At 46.0% G+C, this 24,992-nt stretch overlaps 2 protein-coding genes across 4 annotated transcripts in view; both read right to left on the reverse strand.

The window, feature by feature from the left end:
• HEG1 (heart development protein with EGF like domains 1) overlaps window positions 1–3,564 on the reverse strand; it is a gene marked incomplete at its 5' end in the record, with an annotated part of 46,137 nt that extends 42,573 nt beyond the window's left edge. For both annotated transcript variants that reach the window (XM_083865788.1, XM_083865787.1), the window contains one exon: window positions 3,381–3,564. In XM_083865788.1, coding sequence (XP_083721914.1) covers window positions 3,381–3,564 — 184 coding nt within the window. The remainder of the gene's footprint in view (window positions 1–3,380) is intronic.
• Window positions 3,565–11,900: 8,336 nt separating this feature from the next.
• The window catches only part of SLC12A8 (solute carrier family 12 member 8), a 51,018-nt gene continuing 37,926 nt past the window's right edge, over window positions 11,901–24,992 (reverse strand). For both annotated transcript variants that reach the window (XM_083865345.1, XM_083865346.1), the window contains exons 9-14: window positions 24,504–24,650; window positions 20,942–21,614; window positions 19,966–20,063; window positions 18,290–18,407; window positions 16,021–16,081; window positions 11,901–13,051 (exon numbers count right to left, since the gene is read on the reverse strand). In XM_083865345.1, the coding sequence (XP_083721471.1) occupies window positions 12,886–13,051; window positions 16,021–16,081; window positions 18,290–18,407; window positions 19,966–20,063; window positions 20,942–21,614; window positions 24,504–24,650 (1,263 nt within the window). In that variant the 3' untranslated portion in view covers window positions 11,901–12,885. The remainder of the gene's footprint in view (window positions 13,052–16,020; window positions 16,082–18,289; window positions 18,408–19,965; window positions 20,064–20,941; window positions 21,615–24,503; window positions 24,651–24,992) is intronic.

The following is a 24,992-nucleotide window of genomic DNA, read 5'->3' on the forward strand; positions in this document are numbered from 1 at the left end:
TTTAAATTATGTACCCCAAAGGAGCAGAGCTAAATCTACACAACCCCAGGGAGTTCATGGTCACAGCACAGCAACCAAATCCACCTAGAGCTCACAGAGGAGTGGCAAAGATGCTCGAGACAGGAAAACCCTGCAGCCTTTTGATAGAGATGCAGAGGCACAGGAGGCAATTCTTCCTTGTCCCTGCACCACAGGGGGAGGAAGCATCCTTCCTGCACCACCCACGGTCACCTGAAATTGCAACAAAGCTAGAGAACAGCATCTTACACATCTCTGCATCGCTGTGGCTACAGGGAGCACTGGGCTTCTGGGGGCAGAAGCCACAAAATACAGACTGCAAAATGTGAGGCAGGTTTGGAGGCTACATCATACCTTTGTGGAAACAAACACCCTCAGCGTTTTCTCCCCTCACTCCTAACTTTGCTTCTTCCTCACACAGAAAGTTTCAGACAGAAAGTTAAAAATATACATAAATAAATACAGACTGTTTACCCCTTCCAAGAGTTTTGGAAAGTTTCTCTCTGCTGCAACCAAAGCTGGTTCCTTCTCTGATTTCACATCTCATTGCCAGGGCTCCCACCAGGGAAGTTGCCTAAAAAGGTGGCACCTGCCATGGGAGAGAGGGAGCAGGGACAGAAGGACAGACACAGATGGTAGAAAAGCAGATCAGCTTCCCAGGGAAAGCCCATTGCCAGCGGCTCCATGCTGTGCTGGGCACCGTGGCAGGGCACCTCTGTGGGTAGAAGTAGCAGGGAAAGGGACATGGTAGGAACAGGGAGACCCCAGCCACAGTGACTTTGTCAGGGGCTCCATGTTACCTCCGCTGTCCCTGCAGTGTCACTGGAATTATTCCCACTTCACAGATGGGAAACCTGAAATAATGAGACCTGCAGGAGGACAGAGCTGGTAACCAAACCCTGACCAGACCCAGGCTGGTGGCAGACAGTGCCCTTCAGTTCACCCAGTGCCCATGGGAAGTAGCTGCCAGAAGAGATTTCATGGAGGGGTTTGATAATGCTTTAACTTCACTGTCACCAGCTTTCTTGCTTCCTACTTCACCTATCTTTTTTTCCTGTGTTACTCTCCTTGGGTTCAGACCGTAATTTGAACACAGGCTAAAGCCATCTGTCCTCATCTCTCCAGCAGACAGAGGGTCTGGCAGGGAGGGTGGCAGATGCAGACTGAGGCACAAGCCAGCCGAGAAGGCAGAGGGCTGCCCTGCTCCCACCCCACTCCCTTGCCCCACGCTTTGTGAGAGACTCAAAAGCCCCATTTCTACACCCACTGCCTCACCATCTGCTCACTAAGCCCTGCCTGAGGAAGGGCTTTTGCCGCCCAGGCTCAGACTGTTGCAAAGGGAGATGTAATCTTCATTTCCTGGTAGAGCCAGGGTGATAGGTTCACAAGAAACGCTCCCCCGGCTTCAAATAAGCGTTTTCAAAGGTGGGAAATGCCTCCGAGGGCAGGAGCAGTGGCATCACTAACAGGGATTTCTCAGGAGCCTACAATTGGACCTGAGAGTGATTCAGGAGATCCCCCCAGCCTGCTCCCACAACACCAGGCAATTCCCTTGACTGACAGGCATAGAGCTGGAGCGAACAGCGAGTGAATCGCAGCTGTCAGGACCCGGTGTAATTCATGATGCCGTTTGCTGGGGAGCGAGCTGCTGCTGGGCCATTTATCACTCCTTCATGATGCATCCCCTGTTCCTTCTGGCTGGGGCTGACATAATTCACATAAAGCACCTGTAGCTGGTGAGGGCTGGCTGCTCGGAGCAAAGCCTTCACCACTGAGCCAGGCACTGGTGGCCTGACAAATGGTTTTTCCAGCCTGTGGACAGATAGTTCGAGCTTTTCAGACCCATAACAAAGGAAATGCATTCCTCTACTGACTCTCAGGAGTCATCAAGGTCACAGGAAAAGATGCCAGACTGAAAGCTGAGATGAAATTAAATATTTTTTTCTGTCCACTGAGGAATTTGCACAGCTTTCATCAAGTAATAGATGAGCAGTTCACTGGCAAGTTGCAGATTTTATCTTCACAAGATTGGTAGCAGGTAAGACAGCATTATTCTCTCCCAGTTTGGAGGGCAAACTGATACTTGGAGTGGCACAAAGAAGTAGCTGAGCTGGGAACAGACCCAAATCACCTTCATTTCCATGCAGTATCCTAGTCACAAAGCTGCTGTCACAAGCACTGCTAGTTAGGAGCTTTCTAATCCACTGCAGGCAACATTCCAGCTGATATCCCCAGCTATACATTTGGTCTAGTGTGGAAACATCCTACAAAGGCACGCCTTGGGTTTGTGAAGAAAACTAAAATGTTATAAACGTACTTTTGTCACATTTCTTGAAATTTTACAGCTCCCCGCAACTAAACCTAACCCCAAGTTCCAAAGCACGATATTCTCTCCACATCAGAAATTAAAAGATAAAATTTGACAGTCCAGCTCAGGCAGGCAATGAATCCTAAAACCCACTTAAAACCTACGCAGGACTAATTTGACATATTGAATTCCTTATACCACCTGCAGACACCCAGTGCTTTCCAAACTCATTGAGAATTAGTCATCCTTAGAGCTATGTGCCTTCTTCGGTGAGCAACTGAGCCACTTTACTGAATGACACTTGAAAGGTCCCTGCTTGTTTTGGGAGAAATAAGGTTTATCCTGTGCTGAAACCAAATTGAGCACAATCAGTAAAGCACAAAACTAGGCACTGCTCGTGATAATAGCACTGTAGATGTGGCATGCGAGGAAAAATGTGACTTTATACACGACTAATCTGACAGTCTGTAGGCGACACAGAACGAGAGGGTATTTATAGAGAGCTGACAGCATCTGTCCCCACACCTGAGAGGGGTCGGTACCTAATGGTGTGATAAGAGCATTTCTGGAGACAAGCAGGAAACAACCCAGACCTTGAAGACCACCTACAGGAGCCCCTAATTTTCCATCTGAATGGGTAAACACGTGTGGACAGTACTCCTGGTGCCCCCCAAAACCTTTCTCAAGTTGCTCTGTGAAGTTTCCACGGCTTTGCCTCCCAGTCAGTCCACACAGCTACAACGTGTTTACACTTTCCCACCCACCGTTCCCATTCCAAACCTTCACCCACTGAAGCTGTAGTAGCACGATGAGCTGGGCAAGGTTAAAAAGGGAAAGGAATTGGGGGACAGGGGGGGATTGAGAAGTGTTACACTTCTCACTGAGCCAGCTCTGGGCGATGTCGGGATGCTGGGCAGTTCACAGCCGCGATGCTGCGGGGAGTGCGGGGGTCCCAGCCACGAGAGACCCGCACGACTGGACCCCGGGGAAATCCCTTATCCCTACCCTTATCCCCGTCCCTATCCCATCCCCGGGCACTCACTCCCTCACTCACCCGGGCTGCCGGCGTGTCCCGCGGCGGGAAGCGAGGAAGGGCGGCCGAGACGGTTTCGGGACGGAGGAGGAGGAGGGGGAGGTGGAGGAAGGCGCCGTGGGGAGGCGAGGGGCAGCGAGGCGGCCGGCGGGAGCGGGACCAGCCCCAAGCCCAGCAGCAGCAGCAGGGTGCAGGCTGCCGGCATGGCGCTGGGGGTGGCTGAAAGGGGAGCCGGGGGGGGCAGCGGGGCGGCTGTTCACATACCCGGAGCGGGGCAATGAATAACCGCGTAAATAACGATTTTTAAAAAAAATGAATTCCCCGTGCCCCCCCCCTCGGGGCGGCGCCTTAGAAGTGCGGGGTGCCCATAGCGGATGGGGCGAGGGGGGGGCCCGGCCGGCAGCGGCGGCAGCCTGCGGCCAAGTGCCGGCGCCCGAAAGTAAAAGGGCAGGCGGCGGAGGCTCCTCCTCGAGCCTGACATCACCCAGCCGCGGCTCGGCTCGGCTCGGCATGGCCCGACTCCCCACGGCCCCCCCACCCCGGCCCGGCCCGGCCCGGCCCCCAGCGGCCGCCCCCGCCCGCCCCCGGGCTGCCCCCTCCTCACCCGGCCCGCTGCGGCACCGGGAGGGCTGGGAGAGGAGTGGGAGTAGAAATAATAATAATAAAATAAAATAATAATAATAATAAATAATAATAGTAATAATAATATCAATAATAATATCAATAATAATAATAATAATAATAATAATAATAATAATAACAACTACTCTTCTTTTTTACTTTCTCTTTATTTTTCCTGCCGCCTGTCCCAGCAGGACCCCCCTGCCCGCAGCCGTGGCGGAGCTGCCCCCGTTCCGCGCTTCAATCCGCGCAGTTTCCGCGCCCCCGGCGGGCACGGCCGCCCCCGCTACGGTGGGGTCCCCCTCTATTCCACACTGTGTAACCCCGAACTTAATTCCCATCGAAATCAAGTCCTTGACAAAAAACTTCAGCTCTTTTCTAAAGCTGGCTCTCTTTTAAAAGCCAGCAGCAGCGTTTGGGGCTGCAACTTCTTGCCGCGGTGAATTTCCCAGGCCGGGCTGTACGGGAGGCAAAAAGGATTTCCCTTCATTGTTCTGAAATTCCCCTTCATAATTCCATGCTCCCAGTTCTGGGAGAGAGCACGCCGCAGGGCGGTGGGTTGGGCTTTGCCGGAGCTGCCGGCAGCCAGATGGGCTGGATTTAGGGTCCCGCTGAGCTCTCCCTCTCCAGGGAGCACAAACCTCTCCAGGGAACACAAACCTGGCCGGCCTCTCCCCTCGAGTCGCTCCCGGGCCCTACCCTTTTCCCTCGAGCTGCTTCAGGATCAAACTTAATTTCCACAAGCCAAGGAGAAACCGACCTTCCAAAGAGGAGGATGACAAGTGACAACTCGGGACATCCAGACAGCTGCAGCCTGGAGCTAACCCGGGGTCTGGTCCACAGCCCCCCACTGCCTGTTCACTCTTCACCAAAGGCAGAAGTCGGTGGCTGTTGTACACAAACTCTCCTGGAAACATCTTTCCACCCAAGAGGTGGCACTGATGAGCCCAAACCAGCACGTTAATGGCCTTGGCTGTATCCCCACAGGATTTGCTCTCCACTGCTCTCCTGGGCTTTTCTCTCCACGTGCAAATGCTTTTTCCAGCACCTTCCCACACCACTTCACCATGTAGCACACTCAGAAATCCTCATTCTGGTACTTGTATAACCATGGATGAAAGCCCTGGGAAAGGCCACCTCTGAGGCATCCCTCTATCAACCCATGCTCTAGTCTACTCCCTACAGCTCTTGCCATCTTCTTCCTTCAAATTTGCCTCAACCCAAGGAACAAGTCAAGCCATGTCGGTTTGGGACATGAAGCACAAACTAATCACGACTATGCTTTAGCCATGCAAGTAAGCACCCCAGTCCTGGCAAATGGTGTGACCTGAGACACCCAGAAGCCACAGGCAGTCACCACCAAGGCTCCTGATCTACAGAGGACATTTTTAGGTGCCTTCATTCTGTGTCCAGGTATTTACACATTCTTTATGGAATAGTTGTGCAAAACACCACCTCTGTCTTGGTAAGACAGAGAGACCAGTACACAACTAAAGTTCAGGGGAAGAGCTGTGAAATATTTTGATCCTTTGGGACATGGCACAGGGAGTGCAATGCAGCAGCTCCAACACTTGGGGATATCTTTATACATAAAATGCAGGACTCTGTGCTACCAATTCCTAAGATAATAAGTAATGTCCATGATAAATATGGTTCTTTAGAAAGTTTTGTTAGTCCCTGGAAAGAAAGCCTTGCCAACCAGCAAATCTGCCACTTTTAACTGTGCAATACAGGTAAAGCAGCAGGGGCACAGAAACCTCTCTGAAGCCAAGGATGCATCCTCAGGGCTGCAGGGGGCAAATTAAAGCCAAACTTCCCCCCAACATGAACTGGATGCTCTCCTGTCCACTCACTCTCAAGCCTGAAGGACCTAATACCAAGTCTAGAGCTCACGCCCTTTCCCTTGCCTTTTCCAAGAAACTTCCCTAACATCTAAGCCACACAGCAGCTCCACACTCCTACAGCATCCTTCCAAGCTGTAAATCCAACGAGCAGGAAGCACAGTATCAAATGCTTTTCCAAAAAGGTCTCAATAAATTCTTCCTACTGTTTCCCTCAACAGGCCCATCGAGAGCCATAGCAGACACAGGCAAATGCAAAACAAACACTTCTGCAAGAACAACCCGTGTCGGTATCAAATGGCTCCATCCCACCATTCCCCCATGGTGCCTCCATAGCACGGCCCACCCCCAGCTAGGAAAGCAGGGAAAGGCTGAATTACCCCTCTCTGGGTGTGGGGGGAAGGGGAAACTGGTGTTCTCCCCAAAATTGTTCTCCCCAAAATAAACCTGCCTGACCTGCTGCATTTCTGAGCCAAACAGGGCACTGTCACCACGAGGACTCTGTGCCCGAGCACAGAGCCAGCAGCAGGAAACGCTGGCCAAAGGGCCCAGTGCTGCCCTTGGATGAGCCACATCCTGGCAGGGTTTAGTGTAGGTGAGACAGGAATGCCACTGCAGCCTCTGAGGCCCATGGCAGTGCTGAGGCTGCTGCCTTCACCAGCCCCAGCAAAGGCCCCACGGGTGAGAACCCGTGGGCCTAAACCAGTACTGGCCATCAGAAAATAATCTCTCTGCTCTCTCCATTGTGGTTCCATGAGAAGCACATTATTTACAAGCACCTGGAAAGGAAACACTGATATTCAGGCAGTTTCAGACTTCCCAAATGCAGTCCCTTCACCCACAGGTGTTGGATTTGCCAAGGTTTAGTGCCTGTAAATTTAAAGCTATTGTGTTTTCCTGCCATCTTATTTTTATTCCTACCTTCAGGGTTTCGTAAGGAATATCACTGCATTGAAGGAATCCTTTTATATCTGATATTTTTGAGCTCCAGTTTCAACAGCCACATGAAAACAACAGAGAAAAACATATCTCTTTGTTGGTTTTTAATCAAAATTAGTGTTTTACTCATTGGAGCTGCAGAGGGTAGTGTGGAGGGGATACCAACCCTGCCACCCCTGTGATGAGTTTGACACACCCTCCTTGGGGGCTGGGAAAGAAGCTTCAGGGGCGAGAGAAGGAAAAACTGCAGCAGGATGAAGGTGGCTGTGTGGAGCACAAGCACTCAGTGAAGGCCACTGGCACTTGGCTTTTCCCCATGTGGTGCTGGAGTTGTTTATCCCCATGGCACAACTGCATGCTCTGCTGCCCTATCCTGCTGATGCTGTTCCAGGGCAGCTCCAGGCTGAGGGCTGCTCCCCTCCCTCCTTGGGAGCACAAAGTAATAGGAGATTTAAATGCATGAAATCATGTCTGAGGAGCCAGATGGGCCAGGCAAAGCCTGATGTCGAGTAATGCTACAGCATCCTCCTGAAAGAGGCTGTGACCTCAAATGCCTCCCCAAATTATGTACAGAACCCATTTAACGCTTCAATCTGAAAGCAAGCAGCACATTCCACACACAGCAAAGGAGTTAAAAACAAACAAACAACCTCATCAGCACAGGAAGCCTCTAACAAAGCTATATATAAAACATGATTGATATTGATTAATTGAAACCTGCCCATCACCTTGTTTTGGGGGAGGAAAAATACAGTGTGTTTTTATTTCACCTTGATTTCCATTTTCTAGATTGAGGGGCAAGAGACGTGACAAAATTTGCTGGGTTCTGCATTGTTTTGGTCTGAAATCACTAAAAACCACAAGAGTCTGTGCAGAAGAGGCATCTCTGTAGCACTTTGTGAGGATTACAGTGACCAGTCCCTTCTCTCTGATTCCATAGGAGCCTCTTGCAGCACAGCTAATGTCATGAAACTCCTGCAGCTCCCTTGAAACTCATCCCAGATCTGTCCAAAACTTGGATCAGGCTCATAAACCTCAGACAAGTTTTAAGCTGATGATGAATTAAGGTACAAAGTGAATATTTTCTCCTCCTGGAATTTGTTATTAAAAGCCCTGAGTTTCCAAAGTGGACAAATAGTTCCTAACTGAGTAATTAATTACCTTTGCATCTCCTCTTGATGCCGCAAGCCATCCATTAACGGATACCAATCATCCAAAAGGCACTTAATAAGCAAGCATTTTTCTTGAAATTTTGGGGGTGGTGGTATTTTATTGGTTTATTTTAAAAAGAACTGCTTGTCTTGTACCTCCATTGGAAGCAGTTTGTTCCAGATATTTGACATTTGGAGGTCAGGATGGATACAGGTCTTGTGATCTTTCTTCATCCCTCACAGAAAAGTGCACGACTTGAAATGATGTCGCATTTTGAATCCTGTCACTGGAAAAAAAAATCCTTTATTTTCTGGGGGGAAAATAAATAAATCAGCCCTCTAAATCCATCTGGGAAGAAGCAATTCTAAATTTCTTATTTATTTCTTTTAGGACCTTTTTCAGCCAGCTCTGGTTTGGAGCACACCCAGACATTCTGGAGCTGAGCTAAACACTTCAGAGCATTGCCCTTAAATCTGGAAAGACACCCCTAATGAAATTCAGAAGGGACACTTGGATCCAATAAAATTACAGGTGTGCTCCTCTATCACTAAGTTTCTGGGATCACCCATGGGTTTGGTTTTTTTTTGGTCTTGCACAAAGGAGGGCAAATCTCAGGTATTGGGGGATATGAGCATAAATATCCTGTGAAGAAAGCCACAAAGAGCAGAAGGCAGAGAGGAAAGGAGCCTCTCCTGCGCTGTATGGGCTTTAAAGTGATTTATTTTTAGCCTGCAATTTGCTGCTAGAGCCTCTCATCCGTAGCTTTTAAGGCTGTTACTGCTGAGGTCTCACCTTGTCTTAGGTTTAAGGGATGCTGTGCCAAATCTGGGTTGCAGCAAGACACCACTGCAGAACATAACAAGTGCATTGCATTCCACTTTCATGCAGAGTTAACAAATTTATCAGTTGTCTACAAAATCTCCTCTCTTTTATCCCTTTAATTGCCTTCTCTAAAATTCACCAGGCAAGGGCAATAATTCAAATGTCCTCCATTTCCCACTAACCTAAATGTTAATCCTAGGCTGGCTCCCGTGCTTCAGCAAACCTCTTCTGACCTTGCAGGTGTAAGTATGATGCTGTTTAAGAAACTCTGCCTGTCTGAATCTAAATCAGAGGCACATGGGTGAGAGCAAACCACCTCATAAGGTACAGAGGGTCCCCTGTGCTTTAATTCAGCCATGTACACAAGCATCATTTCATATTCTGTCACCCTTCTTTGCTGCTTCAATGCTGTGGTCACAACTATTTCCTGTGAAGAAGTGGCCATGGCATGTGTGTGATATTTTTGCCACTGTACACAGCAATAACCATCCAAGGAGACTCAAAGCTGATCAAGAGAAGCTCTGGAAAAAAAAAAAAAAAAAAAAAAAAAAAGACAAGTTTGACATAAGATATGGATTTAATGAGCTTGATTCTCCCTATGCAGACTCTTAATGGGACACAGATCCAGGCGGATGACAATTTATACCAACTGAGAAACTGTCTCTTAATGCCAATATCACAACAAAACTTCACTTTTCTTCTGCCTGTTCTTAGTGCTGACTATTTGTGCTGGAAGTTTTTTGAGGCAGAAAATTCCAGTTTCTGGACCTGTTTAGTGCTAAGGGATCATAAATGCAGCATGAGCTTCCAGGCAGTACTGCAAGGCAAGTAATAAAATATTTATCCTCCACCACTTTCTGTGCTTGTATGCTCTGCAAAGGAAACCATCAAAAGTAGAGCCACCAATTTATAGCTGGAGTCTTGAAAAGGAAAAAAATTATGTGCCATATCCATATCTCTCTCAAAAACAAATGTTTTCCGACCTTGACCCATTGCAGAGCATTTTCATTTCTTGCATAATAATAATTATAATCATTATAAATAAAAAAACAAATTTCAAACCAAAAGGAAAGTAATTATAGATTATGAAAAGGCTTACATGGCTTAAAAAACAGTAAGGCCTTTCCATAATTACATTAGCCAGGCTGCCACCTTGATATATAAGGCACCTGATGCTCAGAGCTGGGTCCCAAACTGACCTTCAGGGAACCTGAAGCTTCATGAAAGCCCCAGCATGTGGAGGCACAGCTTGGCTCTCTTGGGGATGAAAGCAGCACACTACCACTTGCAGAAGCAACTCTCACCCACATTTCTTCCCTTCAGCCGCTAAATGTGAAAAAAATAAATTCCTGCCCACCTAATTTCACCCTTTTTTTTGCCAGTGCTACCAAAGCTGCAACCATTTTTTACATGACACCATGATCTTTAGCTGTAAAACTGCTTGCTTCCTTTCTTTGCTGCTGGAAAAGTTTCCTTGATGTGCAAAGCCCTGCATTCCTGTAGTGTGTGGACTCATAGGGTCTGCAGTGCTGCCCAGACTGCAGGACCACTGGTGCTAAAACAAGGCTTCTTGCCACTCTTACCATTAACTACACCAGAGCTAATGCTCCAGGGAAGATCAGCATGTCCCTTTCCAAGCATTACCTGGGAAGGTTGTTGTACCCTTAACCGGTAATGGAGCAAGGAAATCAGTCTTGTGCAATGCATTTCTTCCTGCAGCTACAAAGAAGGACCAGGTGCCTGTGCTAACCAGGTGATGGAAGGAGCTGCTTCCTGCTGTGGTGGTGGAGGTGTCAGGGAAGGAGGTGGTAGAGTTTCTCCAGCAGCAGCACGTGGAGCCCCAAAGACCAGGAACCCCTGGAACAGTGTGCTCTGCAGAGCATTTCCTCCACTGCCAGGTCTTGAGAGCAGCAATAGCCATCCAGTGCTGATGCCAGAACCACTGCTGCCTTTTTCCAGATATACCAAGACACAACCCATCCCTGCACCCCAGAGCCCTCCAAATGTCCTCTCCCCAGTCCCCTGCATGGCACAGCATGGTGCCTTTCCCTGGCAACCAGTAAAGGCTTGAGCAGCACACAAACACAACTAGAATATTTCCAGAGGATGCTCAGGAGCAAAGGGCTGCTGGACAGTGGTGGCAGGAGAAAGGGACAGCTGCTGCACACTTGGCTGAAAACAAAGCTGTGGGACCTCCCCGGTACTGCTACACCAAGGGGGACCAAGGGCCCATCACATCCAAGCTTTGGGGACAAGCAGGGGTCACAGTGTTGAAGAAACAAATGCTCTCCACCAAATCATCTGGTTTCAAGAGTGCAGCTCCTCTGAGCAAGATACACAGCCAAGGACCTTCCCCACCCTCCCTCTCTGGATCTCCTAACTCGTGTCTTATTTTAAAAAGGGAATTAAATTGTTTAGTAGCTAACAAAGAAGCTACCTAGGAATTTCTGCCTATTCATCTCTTCGTGCTGTGCTCTGGGGTTTTCTTTTGTTCAAGCTACAGAGAAATGCAGGGCTGAGCAATCCTTGCCTTGGGAGGAAAGGGACCACGCATGTGACCGGACTTTGTGAAACAAAAGATTTTACAGTAACAGCATTATGGTCATGGGTGTGAAACTGTAACACTGCATCAGGCAGCTAGCCAGCAGTGGGGCAGCACCAAGGAGTGTCTGAAGTTTGCACAACAGGGATATCTGCCAAGGTTAAGGATGCTACAAGTGCAGGGAGGGCTCTCTGGAGCCACTGGCCCCAGGCAACCCAGGGGAAGCTTCAACATGGACCCGAAATCCACACCGCAGATTCAGGTTCTTTGGAAACCAACAGCAGGCAGAAAGGAATCCTGGAAAGGTGTTTCCAACACTGAATGACTGATTTGAGGTGGCTCAGAGCTGGTCACACAAGCACCACTTCCCTCTTGCCTCTATTGAGATAATTAAAGTTAAAAGCACTAAGTCAAAGACCTGCAACCTTGAAAAATGAATACACTTTCTGCAGTGCACCAAGGTGGCTCTTTTCTCCACGTCAGCAGAAAGCCTCCTGTGCCTCCCTCTGTAAGAAAACTGAAAGAGCCAAAGCTGCAGCTGGCCAGACCATGGGATGGCATCCACCCCACCCAGTAACAACCAGGGCACTTAGCACTGGCAACTAGAATGGTGCTCAAAGGCACCGAGAGTGTCCACAGAAATGATGGAGAGGAGTTCTTGGTGTCTCAGGCTTTTATTGCACAGGAGGAGAAATAAATAATCTAAAGGCTGAAATTATCAGAGATTAAACAAAGTGAAAGGCAGTGATTTCCCCCTCCTCATAATCTAAGAATTGATGCGTAGTGCTGGGGCTAAACATATTTTGCTAAAACAATTCTGAACCATCTGTCCCTTCAGCCAAGAGACGCTCTAAGTGGGCCCAGCTATTTCATCAGGTCTCAGCTCTCACACCAGAAAGGATGTGGGAAATAAGTATGAACAGCTTCTAAGACATAATTTCACAGTTTTACAGAAGAGGTCATTACCCTGCATTACTGCATTTAAATGTGCGATTTCGGTTGTGAATATACTTCATAATCTTCTCGTACTTGCCACTGATTCTGGCCTATTGTCTAATGTCTTAAAATACTTTCTAAGACCTTGGTAATTGAAATGCTGAGGTAGAAAATTACTGTATTACAAGCAGAGAAATTCATGCCTAGAGGAGAAGTGAATTGACCTGGAAGGTCGCATCCATCCGTGGCACAGCTGGGAGTGGGGCACCAGCTCCTGCTGTCAACATCACTGCTCTCAGGCAGAGCGTCCCCGGTCACCCAGAGGACATCTGAAATGGGGTGTTGTAAGCTTTTAGAGCAGCGACCGTTTTTAGAACTCAATAGGGCTTATAATTGAATTCTTTTAAAGGGCTATACTGTCTTCAGTAACTCATCACTTCCCTGGACTGGCCCTTTCATTTCCATTTCATTTTTTCCCCTCAGTTCCTGTAAGGTTTGAAGCCCAGCAATCTTGTAGTTTGCATAAACAAACAAGCCTCAACTACATAAACAGCTATTCACATTCTTTGTGTGTATATTCAAGTATTTCAAAAGGCACTCGTGGCAGTCATTAGCACTTCTAAATTCTTTTTGAAGTAATAGATTGAAATTTTTTTGTGTGTGTGTGTGTCCTTCAGTGGAACTGGCTCCCAAATTCCTCTCTGCTGATGAGCGAGGACTGGTGGTAGCGGTCCCGTGAGGCGAAGTCTGCATTCTCCTCGGTGAGCTGCCTGGTCTCCATGCCAACTGTTGCAAAGGATGGTGTCACCACGATCTGCTCCTTGGGACTTGGCCTTCTCCTGCAAACAGAGAAGCAGAGGTTCTCCTGTATCATTTCTTGTTTGTTATCCATTACCAGCCATGCTCTGGGCTGTGCAAACAAGGCAGGGTGATTCCAGGAGAGGCTAAATCCTTCTCGATGCCTTTTGGAGGCACAGAGTTAACATGAAGGCATTTTTCCTAGAAGGCACATAAAAATATACTCCCTTTCCCCAGATAAACACTGCAAAGTATACATTTTAGTAGCAAATGGGTTTCCTCTTTGGGTATTGACCATGTCAACACCTTCCACATTGAGCAAGAAGAGAAGGACCACAAACCATTTCTAGTGAAAAATATCCTTTTTATGGTTTCCTAAGCAATAAAAAGATTGCAATAATTTTTGTAACTTTTAAATAAAACAGGAGATTTTCCTACAGTCTCTTCATGCCAGAAGCTGATTTTAAGAAAACCTCATTGGCATTTTTAAATCAAAACTGTAAGACAAATATAGCACTGACTAAGACCTCATCAAGCACCTAAGAGCCTTAGAGGTGTCAAGAACCCTTGGCTGCCTCCAACTCCCTTGCAGTCTAATGAGATTTATTCTTTTCCTCCAATTCATTAAAATATCTTGACTGGATTTCAGGAAAACAGGACTCAGAAAAAAACCTCTAAATTACTTCTGCGCAATTTCTTGCAGCACAGCGTAGATGGGCTTCAAAATGACCCACCTGACTCCCAAGCAGAGCCCAAGGTGTCTTTGTGCCAATAAGATCAGGAGTTCTGGCACTAGGGTAAGGTGACCAAGCTGGCTGGATGACCCAGAGACTGCACTCTCCCAGGGGAGAAAAACAGGATCCGTTTCTACCTTGGGCACTCACCAGATCTCCTCTCAGCCTTCTTTGGCAGGGTCTTTGCTCATCAATTGCACTGACCAAAAAACTAAGAACTTTGTTGGTCTGGTAACCCAAAGATAAAATCCCCCTGTGACAACAGCACCTCTCCACAAGAGAGAAAGGGATAGTTTCTCCTTTCCACAAGTGGTCATTCTCCATGAAGCCTCACACTTCAACCAGACTCCCGTGGGAATTTCTGACAGCAGGCAGGAGGCACAACTGAGATACAGCAAAGGACAACTGGGAGGAAAATGCTGTTCTGTCATCACAGAGGCACCAAGCTGAAATGACCAGTCACAAATCTGCCTGGGGTGGAAGCAGACAGAACTGCCCAGGATGTGAAGCAGCAGGGTCTGGCTCACTGTGCCAAGAGTGATTCTGGCAGCATTTCAGCATGGCCCTACTCACAGTCCCAGTCTCAACTCCTCACCCTGGGCTTGGGCTCTTGTCACCAGCCCAGCAGATGTTATGCAAGGGGACAAGGAAAAATCCCTTATTCTGAATGAGATATGCAGAAAATACACATGGTGTTGCATCCCACTCCCCCTTGGGCTGCACCATGATCTGAGAAATGCTTGTTAGCCCTCAGCTTTGACAAACAACACCCGGGCTCAGCTCCTCTTGAGCTTATCAGAAACACTGTCTGCTCCAGGGAACTAATGCTAACAGCTCCTGGTTTTTAATGAATATCCTTGGAAACTTATTTTTCTTGCATGAGTAACAACCCAAGTGGAACAGCATTTTTGTTATAGAACATTCAAAGAGAGTTACTGACAAAAATTGTGGCCAGGATGGAAAATTACTATGACCAAAGCCAAGTCTCTTGGTACACTGTAAGCAGCAGCCCGGAGTGAGACCCTTTGAGTTCTCCTGCCCACAGTGGGCTGAGAGCAGCACCTCCCTCTGAGCGGGGCCTCTCAGAGCAGTGAATTCTCAAGTTTGCTATACTTGGAGGACCATCACCAAATGTTGAGGACAGAGCCTGGGCTGATTCCCTCACTCCTCAAGGTTCAACCCTTTACCTGTTGAGAAGATGCAAAGGCATCATAATTCCATAAGAATCTTTGTTAAATGGTTTAAATTAGCTATAAATTAAGTGCTGTTATGTCTAAGACCTGCCATGGGGACCTCAGAGAGATTCCCTCACCCCTGGCTTCTCTCCCCAACCACCTCTGCTACCAAAAGCATGTGGTCATGTTATAGGAACTGTGGGCAGAGACAGGACCTGGCAAGACAGACCAGTGTACTTAATTGCCTGGACTTTCATATATTTTTCATTATTTCATTTATTTATTTAAATTGGCACATATAATGCATGGCAGCTCGTGTTGCACAGTCCTTGTGTTCACTCACCCCAACAAAAAAGAAACCCAACAGACTGAGAAACTCAAAGCCCACTGCTCACAGGTAGAGGTGATCATAAGCTGCTATAGGAAACCCAACGTGATGGAATTAATAATTAATAGCATCAAATAAGTCTAACAAAACTAGTTAATAACCAACCAAAAAAAAAACCCTCGAGGTCTTCTGGGAATCAAAACCCCAAAACAATGCTATTGCAGTTCCATGCAAACTCAATACTGAATGGTTCCTTCACCAAAGACCCTGTTTATCATATTTGCCCCAGAGTTATTGCAGCTGCCCCACCCCATATTTCCTCTCTGAAACTTGAACACAGCTGCCATGTGTGCCTGTTCCACCACTTCCAGAGGAATTCATTTTTGGTGAATGATGGGTAGAAGAGAAGGAGTCTCCAATTTCTCATTTCCTTTCAGATTTTCCAGTTCAACCTGAGCCATAAATTTTGAGCACAGACCTTTGGGGTAAGATAAAGCTTCAGGAAGCAAGATATGGTTATTAGCTGACATTCCCTCACACAAAGCAGAGGAGACTCCTGCTTCCCCACATACACAGCAAGCCATATGCCAGGCTAATGGGAGCAAACAGCTCTTTTCACCATAAAACAAGAATAACCCTCAGTATGCAAGAAGGGGCAGAGAGACTGCTTAAGGTAATAAGCAAGTCAATTCTTCCAGCCCTCTCTGTGCTCATTAGTGGGTCATGGAAACAATGAGCAGTGTGTTGGTCACTGCCAAGTGACTGGTACCAACCTGCATGAAGTGATCAAAACTGACTTAATCCAGCCAAAGAAACTGAAATTTGCTGCTGCTCCTATGGAGAAAAGGCACAAGAAGTCAGTATGCTGCTAATTCTCTCATAATAGCATTACGCCACTGATTTTTTGCATAAAATCTCAAACCAGCACTCTTGTTATTAGCCTGCAGTTCCCAAAGATTTTGTGATAGTGAGAACATTCCTGCAGTCTTCCTACGTGATGTGGCTTTTAAACAACTGTCCAGCTATGAACCCAAATTTCCTACGCAGAACAGCTATGCATTCCCAGCCTGACAGCTTGTTAAACCCCAGTAAAGCATAAGCAAAGCACAGACACCCACCACAGTACCTTTCACTCCCTGGACTGCAAAAACCCATTCCCACTTCAGGGATGGGGAGACAGGTAGAGCCATTCAGCCAACCTTAGCCAGGGTGACTGTGGTCTTACCATTGATTCCCTCTTGTCTGACCCCATGGAGCCTTAGCTTATTACACCAACACTGATTTCTTTTCTGATTTTTCAGTAGAGTTAGTTTCCTGCACTGGGTCCTTGCAGGGGCAAGGAAGTGCCAGAGCTGGAAGCAAAAGCAGCAGGAGAAGTTTGTGGTGAGGGACAGGGAAAACTGAGCCCTGTCAGCACTTGCTGGATTTAGCTTAGGCTGCTGGAGAGGAAGAGAGAGAAGAGATGTGTCAACCACAGGGAATTTATCCTCCCAAGGTCAGCTCTTCATCTAGCCCCTAATCCAGAGCATCTCTCAGGCCAGTGTCTCCCAGCCTTTTCAGACAGAAGGGCTGTTTGATCCTTTGAAGAACGAACTCACAGATCATCAGAGCCTTGTGACCGCAAAATAACATTCCCTCACAGCCAAGTAAAAATCAGGCTGAATTTTGGGCATTCACTTCTAACATTTTCAATGGCATGCATTGTTTTATGGTATGCATGAGAATGCACGTGCAAAAGAAACCAAGAGAAAAATGTTTAATCATGCTGCTATTTCTCAGATCAGCTTCCAAAAACCTCTACACACTGTCAGAGAAAAATTTTTAAGTAATTTTTGGTAAATATTTCAAAAGCAGATCACAGAGCTATTGTACAGTGACTATACAAAGGCAAGAAAGACTCTAACAGCTGAAAACATTATTTCCATTTTGTTTAATATATGGGGGCCACAAACAACTTCTAAAAATTTATATGTATTTTAAAAAATACAAATTAGCAACTACTATCCACAATCTCAGCTCTTTTCAACTATCCCCTACAGATACATAGAAAGGAAGTCACTCAAGAGTAGAAAAAGAACAATTGAGAAATGTTTGGAAGGTGGTGATTAGTTTTTGGTTTCTCATCATCTGCTTTTCTGAAATCTAGTATGTACATTTCTACTGTCTAATAATCTTTCACCTAAATAAACACAGCTAGCTATTTCTGCAGATATTGTATATGAACTCAGGCTCTTGATTTTTTTCATCATGGACAAAGAAACTGGCAAGTACTCAGCTATGCACCTCACACACCTGCTGATGATGGATGGATGGATGGATGGATGGATGGATGGATGGATGGATATACTCATGAGCAGGTGAGGATGCCCACACCATGCCCCTTCAGAGACACAGAGACACTGCAAACCTCCCCCAGTGGCTTTGCCAAGGAGCTGTGGGCTCTCATGAGCTGTTTGCTGAATGTGCTTCACTGTTTAATTTTGAACTTGTTTAAGCCGATCATGTGCACAGATCTTTCTAATGCCCTCTGTCTAAAAGTATTTTCCCAGATTATGTTCCCAACATATTCGATGTGTTTAGCTCTGGAATCAAAAGGCTCTCTTGTTCCACAGTTATGAATGCTGAGATTTGATGAGACACTCGTCATAATTCCCATTTTTCCTTAAACTTCTCCTAGGTGGGTTTAAATTGATCAGGTTTAATAAAACTTATTTATGGCAGATTTTTCTCATTGCTGGGATACATTTACAAACTGTCATCCCTATCAAATCTTAGTATCTGGTTTTGCCATTTAAAGCACAATATGATAAAGCAACAGACACCATGTTCAAACTATCAAACCAATGCTAGTAAGAGTTAGAATCTAACAGAAAATTAAAGACTCAGAGAGAAAACATATTAAAACTAGCAATGAAACAAATTATTACTGTTCACTGTGCCACCTGCATATTAAACACAAGAGTCTCAATTCCTAATTAAGTTAAATTAAAATTTAATTAATTTTTAAGCAGGTTTAATAATACAGGGGAAAAAAAAACTCACCAAGAGGGAGTCCTGGGCTCACTTGGCCGATGTAGAAATATAGAATAACCCCTGCTCCCAGGCTGACAAGGGTGTAGATCCACTGAATGACAAACATTATGATGAGAGACACGATTGCCTGTTGGAAAGATACAGTTTAGGGTTAGCCCAGAGTCTCAGAGGTAAGACCATGCCAAAGCCCAGGTGTCCATGCTACAGGGAGCCTCATTTGGTCTCACTCTTAAAAGGAGGGACAGCACAGATTTACAGTGTCACCTTCAGCAGCACAGAGGTAGCTCCAGTGAGTTTCCCTGAGTCCCAGAGGAGAGTGGGTCTCTCTGCTTGGGCTTCTCCAGGAGAAGTATCCAGAGGCTCACCAGCTCAGGAGGAGATCTGGCTCAAGTCGCATATAAACAGGGGCAGAGGTAGCATCTCCATGGGAGATGTTTGGAACAGCAAGGGTCAGCACACAAAGAAAGAGTTAAAATGGTCCCAAATGACACAATTGGTGAAGCTCCAAGAGAGAGGGCAGAGGGGAGAGGAGTCAGGATGAATAAGCACATCCAATTTTTGCTCTCGTGATTTTATTTTGCATTGTCAATCCCAGCCCAGCTCTGTTGCAACCTCCTCCCAAGCCTGATTATTGACAGGAAACCAAGTTTGATTTAATGAGCACATCCATCACATCCATAAGCAAATTCCCCAGCAAAGACAGAGAGCTAATGGCTTTGCCATGTCATGCACTTGGGAGCCACATTAGATATGAGCCCAGAGGTGGCATCAGCTCACAACCTCCCAAAGATGTCATCCTACAGAGGGGCCACCACTCCCAGCCCACCCCTGGTGCTGCAGCCCACTGGGACCCCTCACCAGGAGCTGGCTGCTGGCAGCAGTAGTGATGAATTTGAAAACCAGGTGTCAGCCTCCATCTGAGTATTAAACTAATGGGGTTTGGTGGCTCATTTGAGTGGGTTTGTTACATTTTATGCACAGCTATGAAATCCTCATCCATGCAGCAAAGCCATATGGCTCATTCATTATGTATATCTGACCCTTTCTCTGTCATCTGCCCAATAATCCATCTTCCCAAGATGAATTTAAGTGTCTTAAACTTCTCAGCAGCTTGAGGCAGAAGCTATTTAAAAGTTTTTTTAAAGTAGAATGCTGCAGGAATGCTTTCCTTTCCTCCTTCAAAAGATGGAATTTCATAGCCAGGCTGCTGGTATCAGGAAGTCAGCACTAATGAAACCCCACCCCACCCCAAGCTTGCAGAAACTGGCCCATTAATAAAAGCAACACAGCTTTGAAGATGATGCCTCAGTTCATAACACAGCAAGAAAAAGCAGACTGGCACACAGTAAAAAGAAGGACACTGATGTTTTTTTCCCCACGCAGCCATGCATCTTTAAAGTCCTAATACTCCAGACTTTGAATTTGTACTTCTGAATTGGGTTGGAGCTTGTTTGTTTGTTTGGGGTTTTTCCTGATGTTATTTAATTTAATATGTCATTGGGCTTTCCCTGAATTTGAACTGCTGGATGCATGGTACCTTGAGTATTTAGTTCAGGTGACCTGGAATATGAGAATCAAAAGCCATTATTTAAGGTACTGGAGTATTTACACTGCAGCATGGGATGAATTACCTTCTGTTTTCCACAATCACAAACCACTGCTCAAAATAAAAGAAAATCACTTACACCAGCAAAGGAAATCCAGTGACTGAAAAATCTGGAATAGAAGGATTCTGGTACTTGCTGAATTCCCAGTTCTGGATTTTGTTCCTTTATAGATGATTCTAAAGAAAATGAAAAAAAAAAAAAATTAGAAAGGAGCTACAATGTGGGTTTTTTTCCTCTACTTTACATTACCAGATTCCAGGAACCAAAGCAAGACTTCTAGCTGACAGCTGGGTATGACAGAGTGAAACCAAAACCTCTAAAATAAAAACTGAAAAGAAATGCAAGAAAAAGCCAAAAAGTTCCCAGCTCTGCTACTAAGTCCATTTGGAGTCTATCTCTGCCTCAGTTTCACAATTTGCAAAATAAGAAAAATAATATTTTCCTCCCTCAGAGGGGTTTAGGAAGTTTAATTGACTAATGCTGCTGATGAAATGATATAATGATAATGATAATTATGAAACACTACAGCACTGGGAGTGGCAAACTCCATACACATGTGCTACATCAAATACCCGCATCACCAACAGAACAAACTCAGATCTTCCCCTATGGATGTTGAGTTACAGACTCCACCTGTGTTGTGGAGACCACTGCATTTTGATAGCCTGAATTTTAGAGTCACACAGCTCCAACCATCCTCCCCCACACCAGGATGAAGTAAATCCCAAGATACACCTAAACCCTTTTTAATGTACAGCACTCAGCATGCCTGTGAAGAATTATGAGTATATCGTAAACAACCCAACACTAAATTTAGTCCTGCCTGCTTTCCTGTGATTAATCTTCTGTAGGAAATTGCATTGGAACTTCTCCTGTGATGCATTGCAATGAACTCTACCCTCACCTGGAATAAATGATATTATTGCCATGAATCACTGAATGACAGCCCCATATAAAGCTTGTTTCATGCCTGCCTTCAGCAAAGCACTGGAAGGACCAAGGTTATAAACAATTTTCTCTGAACATGGAGATGCCCCTCTCCTACAGCCCCTACCTTCTCCCCTTGGGCCAGGGAGCATCATCACTTCACTGCAGAGCTCTTCCCCCTGCTCCAGCACCCTGGGTGTGTGCTGGGCATTCACAGGGGGTGATGAGCACAGGTCTGCATCCCACTGAGAGCCCTGCTCATCCACATCCTGCTGCCTCTCATGGGGCTCCGTGGTCTCATCCCAGCCCTCCTGATCTGGGGGAGCATTGTGATGGAGATCCAGGAGAAAGCTGTCTTGTAATGTCTGCTTGGCTGGCTTCTTTGCCTTCTTTCGTTTGGCCTTTCGGGTTAAATTCTCATCTCCTTCTCTTCTGCAAGTACTTGGCTCACTGAAAAATGGTTTAAAAAGCTGGTCCATGTCTTTTTTGAATTCCAGCAAGGTGCCATTTGATCTGCTTTGAATTACCCCATCTACTGCATGGCTGGGGGGCTTGTTGAAAATTAAGGGCTGGGAAGAGTTAGCAGGTTTAGCAGTTCCCATCTGGGTCTCTTCAGGTTTCTGCTGAATGTTGTAGCTCAAGGATATTGAGAAATAGGAATAGTCCACAGCAATGTATGTCAGCATGAAGTTGATGGTGACTATGGGAGCAAGAACATTCACTTGCCCAATGAAGACAAAAGCCATGGTGACGAGACTCGTTAAGCAAATCGCAGCCACTGGAGTCTTGTTGGGGCCTTTCTAGTTCATAAATAAAACAAGATTACATTTAAATTAATAACCATGAACCTTACCATGAGGATTCCCCACTTGCTCAGCTGCCATATGTGGTTACCTGGGCTGTCTGCAGTACTCCCCTAGTTGTGAAATACATGCATGCATGTGCAAGCACAGGCTCACAGGCCTAATAAATTAAAGAGCAGGCTGGAAATCAAAAGCTGTTGAGCTCCCACTTCATCCCTAAGCCTTATTCAAGCTTTTTCTTTGGTAAATTCATCCACTCTCACTCATATCTCCATGGTTAAACAATGTCATTAAAGCAGCAATAAACCTTCAGAGAGATTTGTGGGGCTTATGGGAAGTCTTACGGGAATAAAACACGTTAATTAGAGTTAACTGTTCATCTCTAATTATTCTACAGGCCTCTGCATCACTGCCTACCCAAAAGGCTCCCCCATGCTGCCCTTGGAAAAGCTCTGCATGAAGCAGTGCCAGCTGCACATCAGCAGCTTCTGGCCCTGCCCTGCCAGGGAGCTGAGCTGAACCCATGGGCTGCCAAGCCTCTGCATGTAGGGTTCCCTCCTTCAATGCACCCCAGAGCAGGGGAAAGCAGCAGTGAGGCTGGGCAGGTGAGGAGGAGGGGGGTGGCAGTCAGCCCCAGCAATGCCAGGCAGGTGTCAGGAGGGCAGGCAGCCAGGGAAAACATTGCCTGCTCCTGTCCTTTGGGACTGGGCAAAGGCAGGGAAAGGAGAAGGAAAAGAGGCACAAAACAAAGAGCATTGGGAGTGGAAATACCTGAGCCTTCAGCTCATGAACTTTAATCCCAGGTCTAAGATACCCTTCCTTGGGCCAGGCACCACCTTGCCATTTTGCCACCTGACAAAGCCATGAAAGCTGTGTACAGACTTTGCTTAAAAATATCTTACAAAATATGTTAAGTTTTCACTTAACTGCATTTACTTCTTTAATAAACACACAGCTCAAATGGAAACTATTTCTGTTTCCTCCATTCCTACTTATTAACAGAAAATGGGACAAGTTCTGGACCATTACATCTTTTCAGAATGAACAAAAATACATCTCAGGGACAAAGGAACACAGATCTCAGAAAGCATCTTCAGTATCAGAAAGATGTACTGAGATGGGGAACAGATGGGATGATCTTAGGATGCATCTGGCTTGGATTTAACTCCACAAAAAACATTTGTATCCTTCCAATCAGCTGGGGTTATGGTGACCACAACACCTCCCTCAACCATGAAAAAGAAGAACTGATGTGGAGTAGATTGGTAAAGACAAATATATATATTATTTATTATATATATATATATTTTATTTATATATTTACTCTCCATAAACCAAATCTGAACAATTCCCAAGGTGGCAGAGAGAAGGAAGAGGGAAAAGTGATCTGCCTTTGATTTCTCACCTCTTTTTGAGCCCTTCTCATCATGGCACTCTGCCTGGAGTTCAAGGCAGAAAACTTGACAGAAAGACAGAAAACTATCAGAGAAGAGAGGGAATCAACTTTGCTAAACCACTGAGGATCTCACAAGTGTTGCCAAATAAAGAATAGCTTATTCTGGGATCACCTGAAAACTGCCTTCAGGACCTGGAAGTTTTTGCAGTCATTACTGTTCCTGATTTCCCTATGAATATTACTATTATTTTTGCCATTATTATAACTTCTAGTTTAGAAAACTGCTTTGAGAAACATAACACAACAGAGAGAAAATTATTACACTTATAAAATATTTAAATATTTTTAACCATGCATAAATATAAATACTGAAAAATAGTTCTCTGTATTTTTAAGCCACTCTGAAGGAGCAAAGCATCATAAGGCTTTTCCAGACACTCTGTGCAGACAGTTAGGTATTGCAGATTATTGAGAGTGATGGAATTATTTTCTCCCTATTCAGAAAAAGGGACAAATCATGCATGGATGTATAGCCCAAGACTACAGATTCCTTTGTGACTGATATCAGTAGAATGACTCGTGCCTAAGGACTATTCATAAAGCAATGAAAAAACTTCTTGACGTATTCCAGGCAAGACTTTGTTTCAATGCTTATCTAAAGCTTAGAAGATCCCCTAACTTAACCTTTTAAATCTATTCTTAGTTTATTATTTAATAGTGTCCTGAAGGCACCTTATCTTACAAAGAGATGTCCTCTTCTCCACTGCACACAGACTGAACCCACAGCATCACAACTGGTCACGTACTCAGTGCTGAGGTTACCACAGAGGATAGGAACAGATCAAAGAAAATGTACAGGAAAAAAGGATAAGAAAGAAAAGAGATAAAAGGCAAAGAGACGGTTACCATCTATTTCACCAAGTGCTGGGACAAAAGCTTCAGGGTTCTGCCCTGGGCAGGAGGGCAGAGGAGAGGGAGGTACTTCCCTCAGTCATGGCCAGGATCAGCACCAGCATGGATAAGGTGTTTGCAAGAAAACCCCACAGGCAAAGGTACATCATAAGTGCCTGTCCTGCTGGGGACATCTCGAAGAAGTGGGTCAGAGGGAGAGGAAGGGAGGGGACAGGTGACAGCCCAGGAAGGGCTGTGTGTGCCCGGGGGCAGGACAGAGAGCCCCAGGCCAGGGGACAGAGATGGGTGAGCGAGATGCTGGGATGGTGAAGCAGGACTGCCCCTGCACAGTGCCAAACCCTGTGGGAGGGCTTGGAGCAGAGGCAGTGCACACAGGGAAAGGACCACAGACAGATGGATGCTTGGTTTTTTTCATAAAACCACCTGGCTTTTCTGCCTAGGCATGGGATGCCAGCTCTGGAGCCTTCCCCTCCTCACATTTCATGCATCCCCCATCTCACTTTACAGACACATAGAAATCTTGGCTTCTTAAGTTCAGGTGAAGGTTTGACAGCAATCCTGGAGAAAGGATGACTAACCCCCCGTCCAAGGAAGGCAAGCATGGGGATCACATTCTCCTGGGCGATGCACTGCAGGATCCTGGGTGCTCCATACAGCCCTCCCATGCAGGAGGCCAGGGATGAGATGTACAGTCCTAGCAGAAACAAAAAACCCACCAAGGATACCTGGAGGAGGCAGAGAGAATGCAAAGTTCATTATGTTATGCCTTAAAGACACCCAAGCAGTCTTAAATACATGTATTTTAAGAGATCACATATATTTTCTAACATTGTTAAATGAACAGAGCAAGCCCTGGGAAAGCAGCAATTTAATTGGTCTGTGGTATAAAGTACAAGCAATTAATACAGGAAAATTATCCCATAAAAGTAATTTAATACTGAACATCCTGTACCGACAGAACCATTTTACAAGCTCATATCCAAGAAATTCTTTGTCACTTGGAGCAATTGCAGCAAGGCAGCAGCTATTAGATTCCCCTTAAGTAACTGGAAGTGAGTTTATTTCAG

The sequence above is a fragment of the Zosterops lateralis genome (assembly GCF_965231275.1).
Source record: "Zosterops lateralis genome assembly, chromosome: 7".
Classification (NCBI taxonomy): domain Eukaryota; kingdom Metazoa; phylum Chordata; class Aves; order Passeriformes; family Zosteropidae; genus Zosterops; species Zosterops lateralis.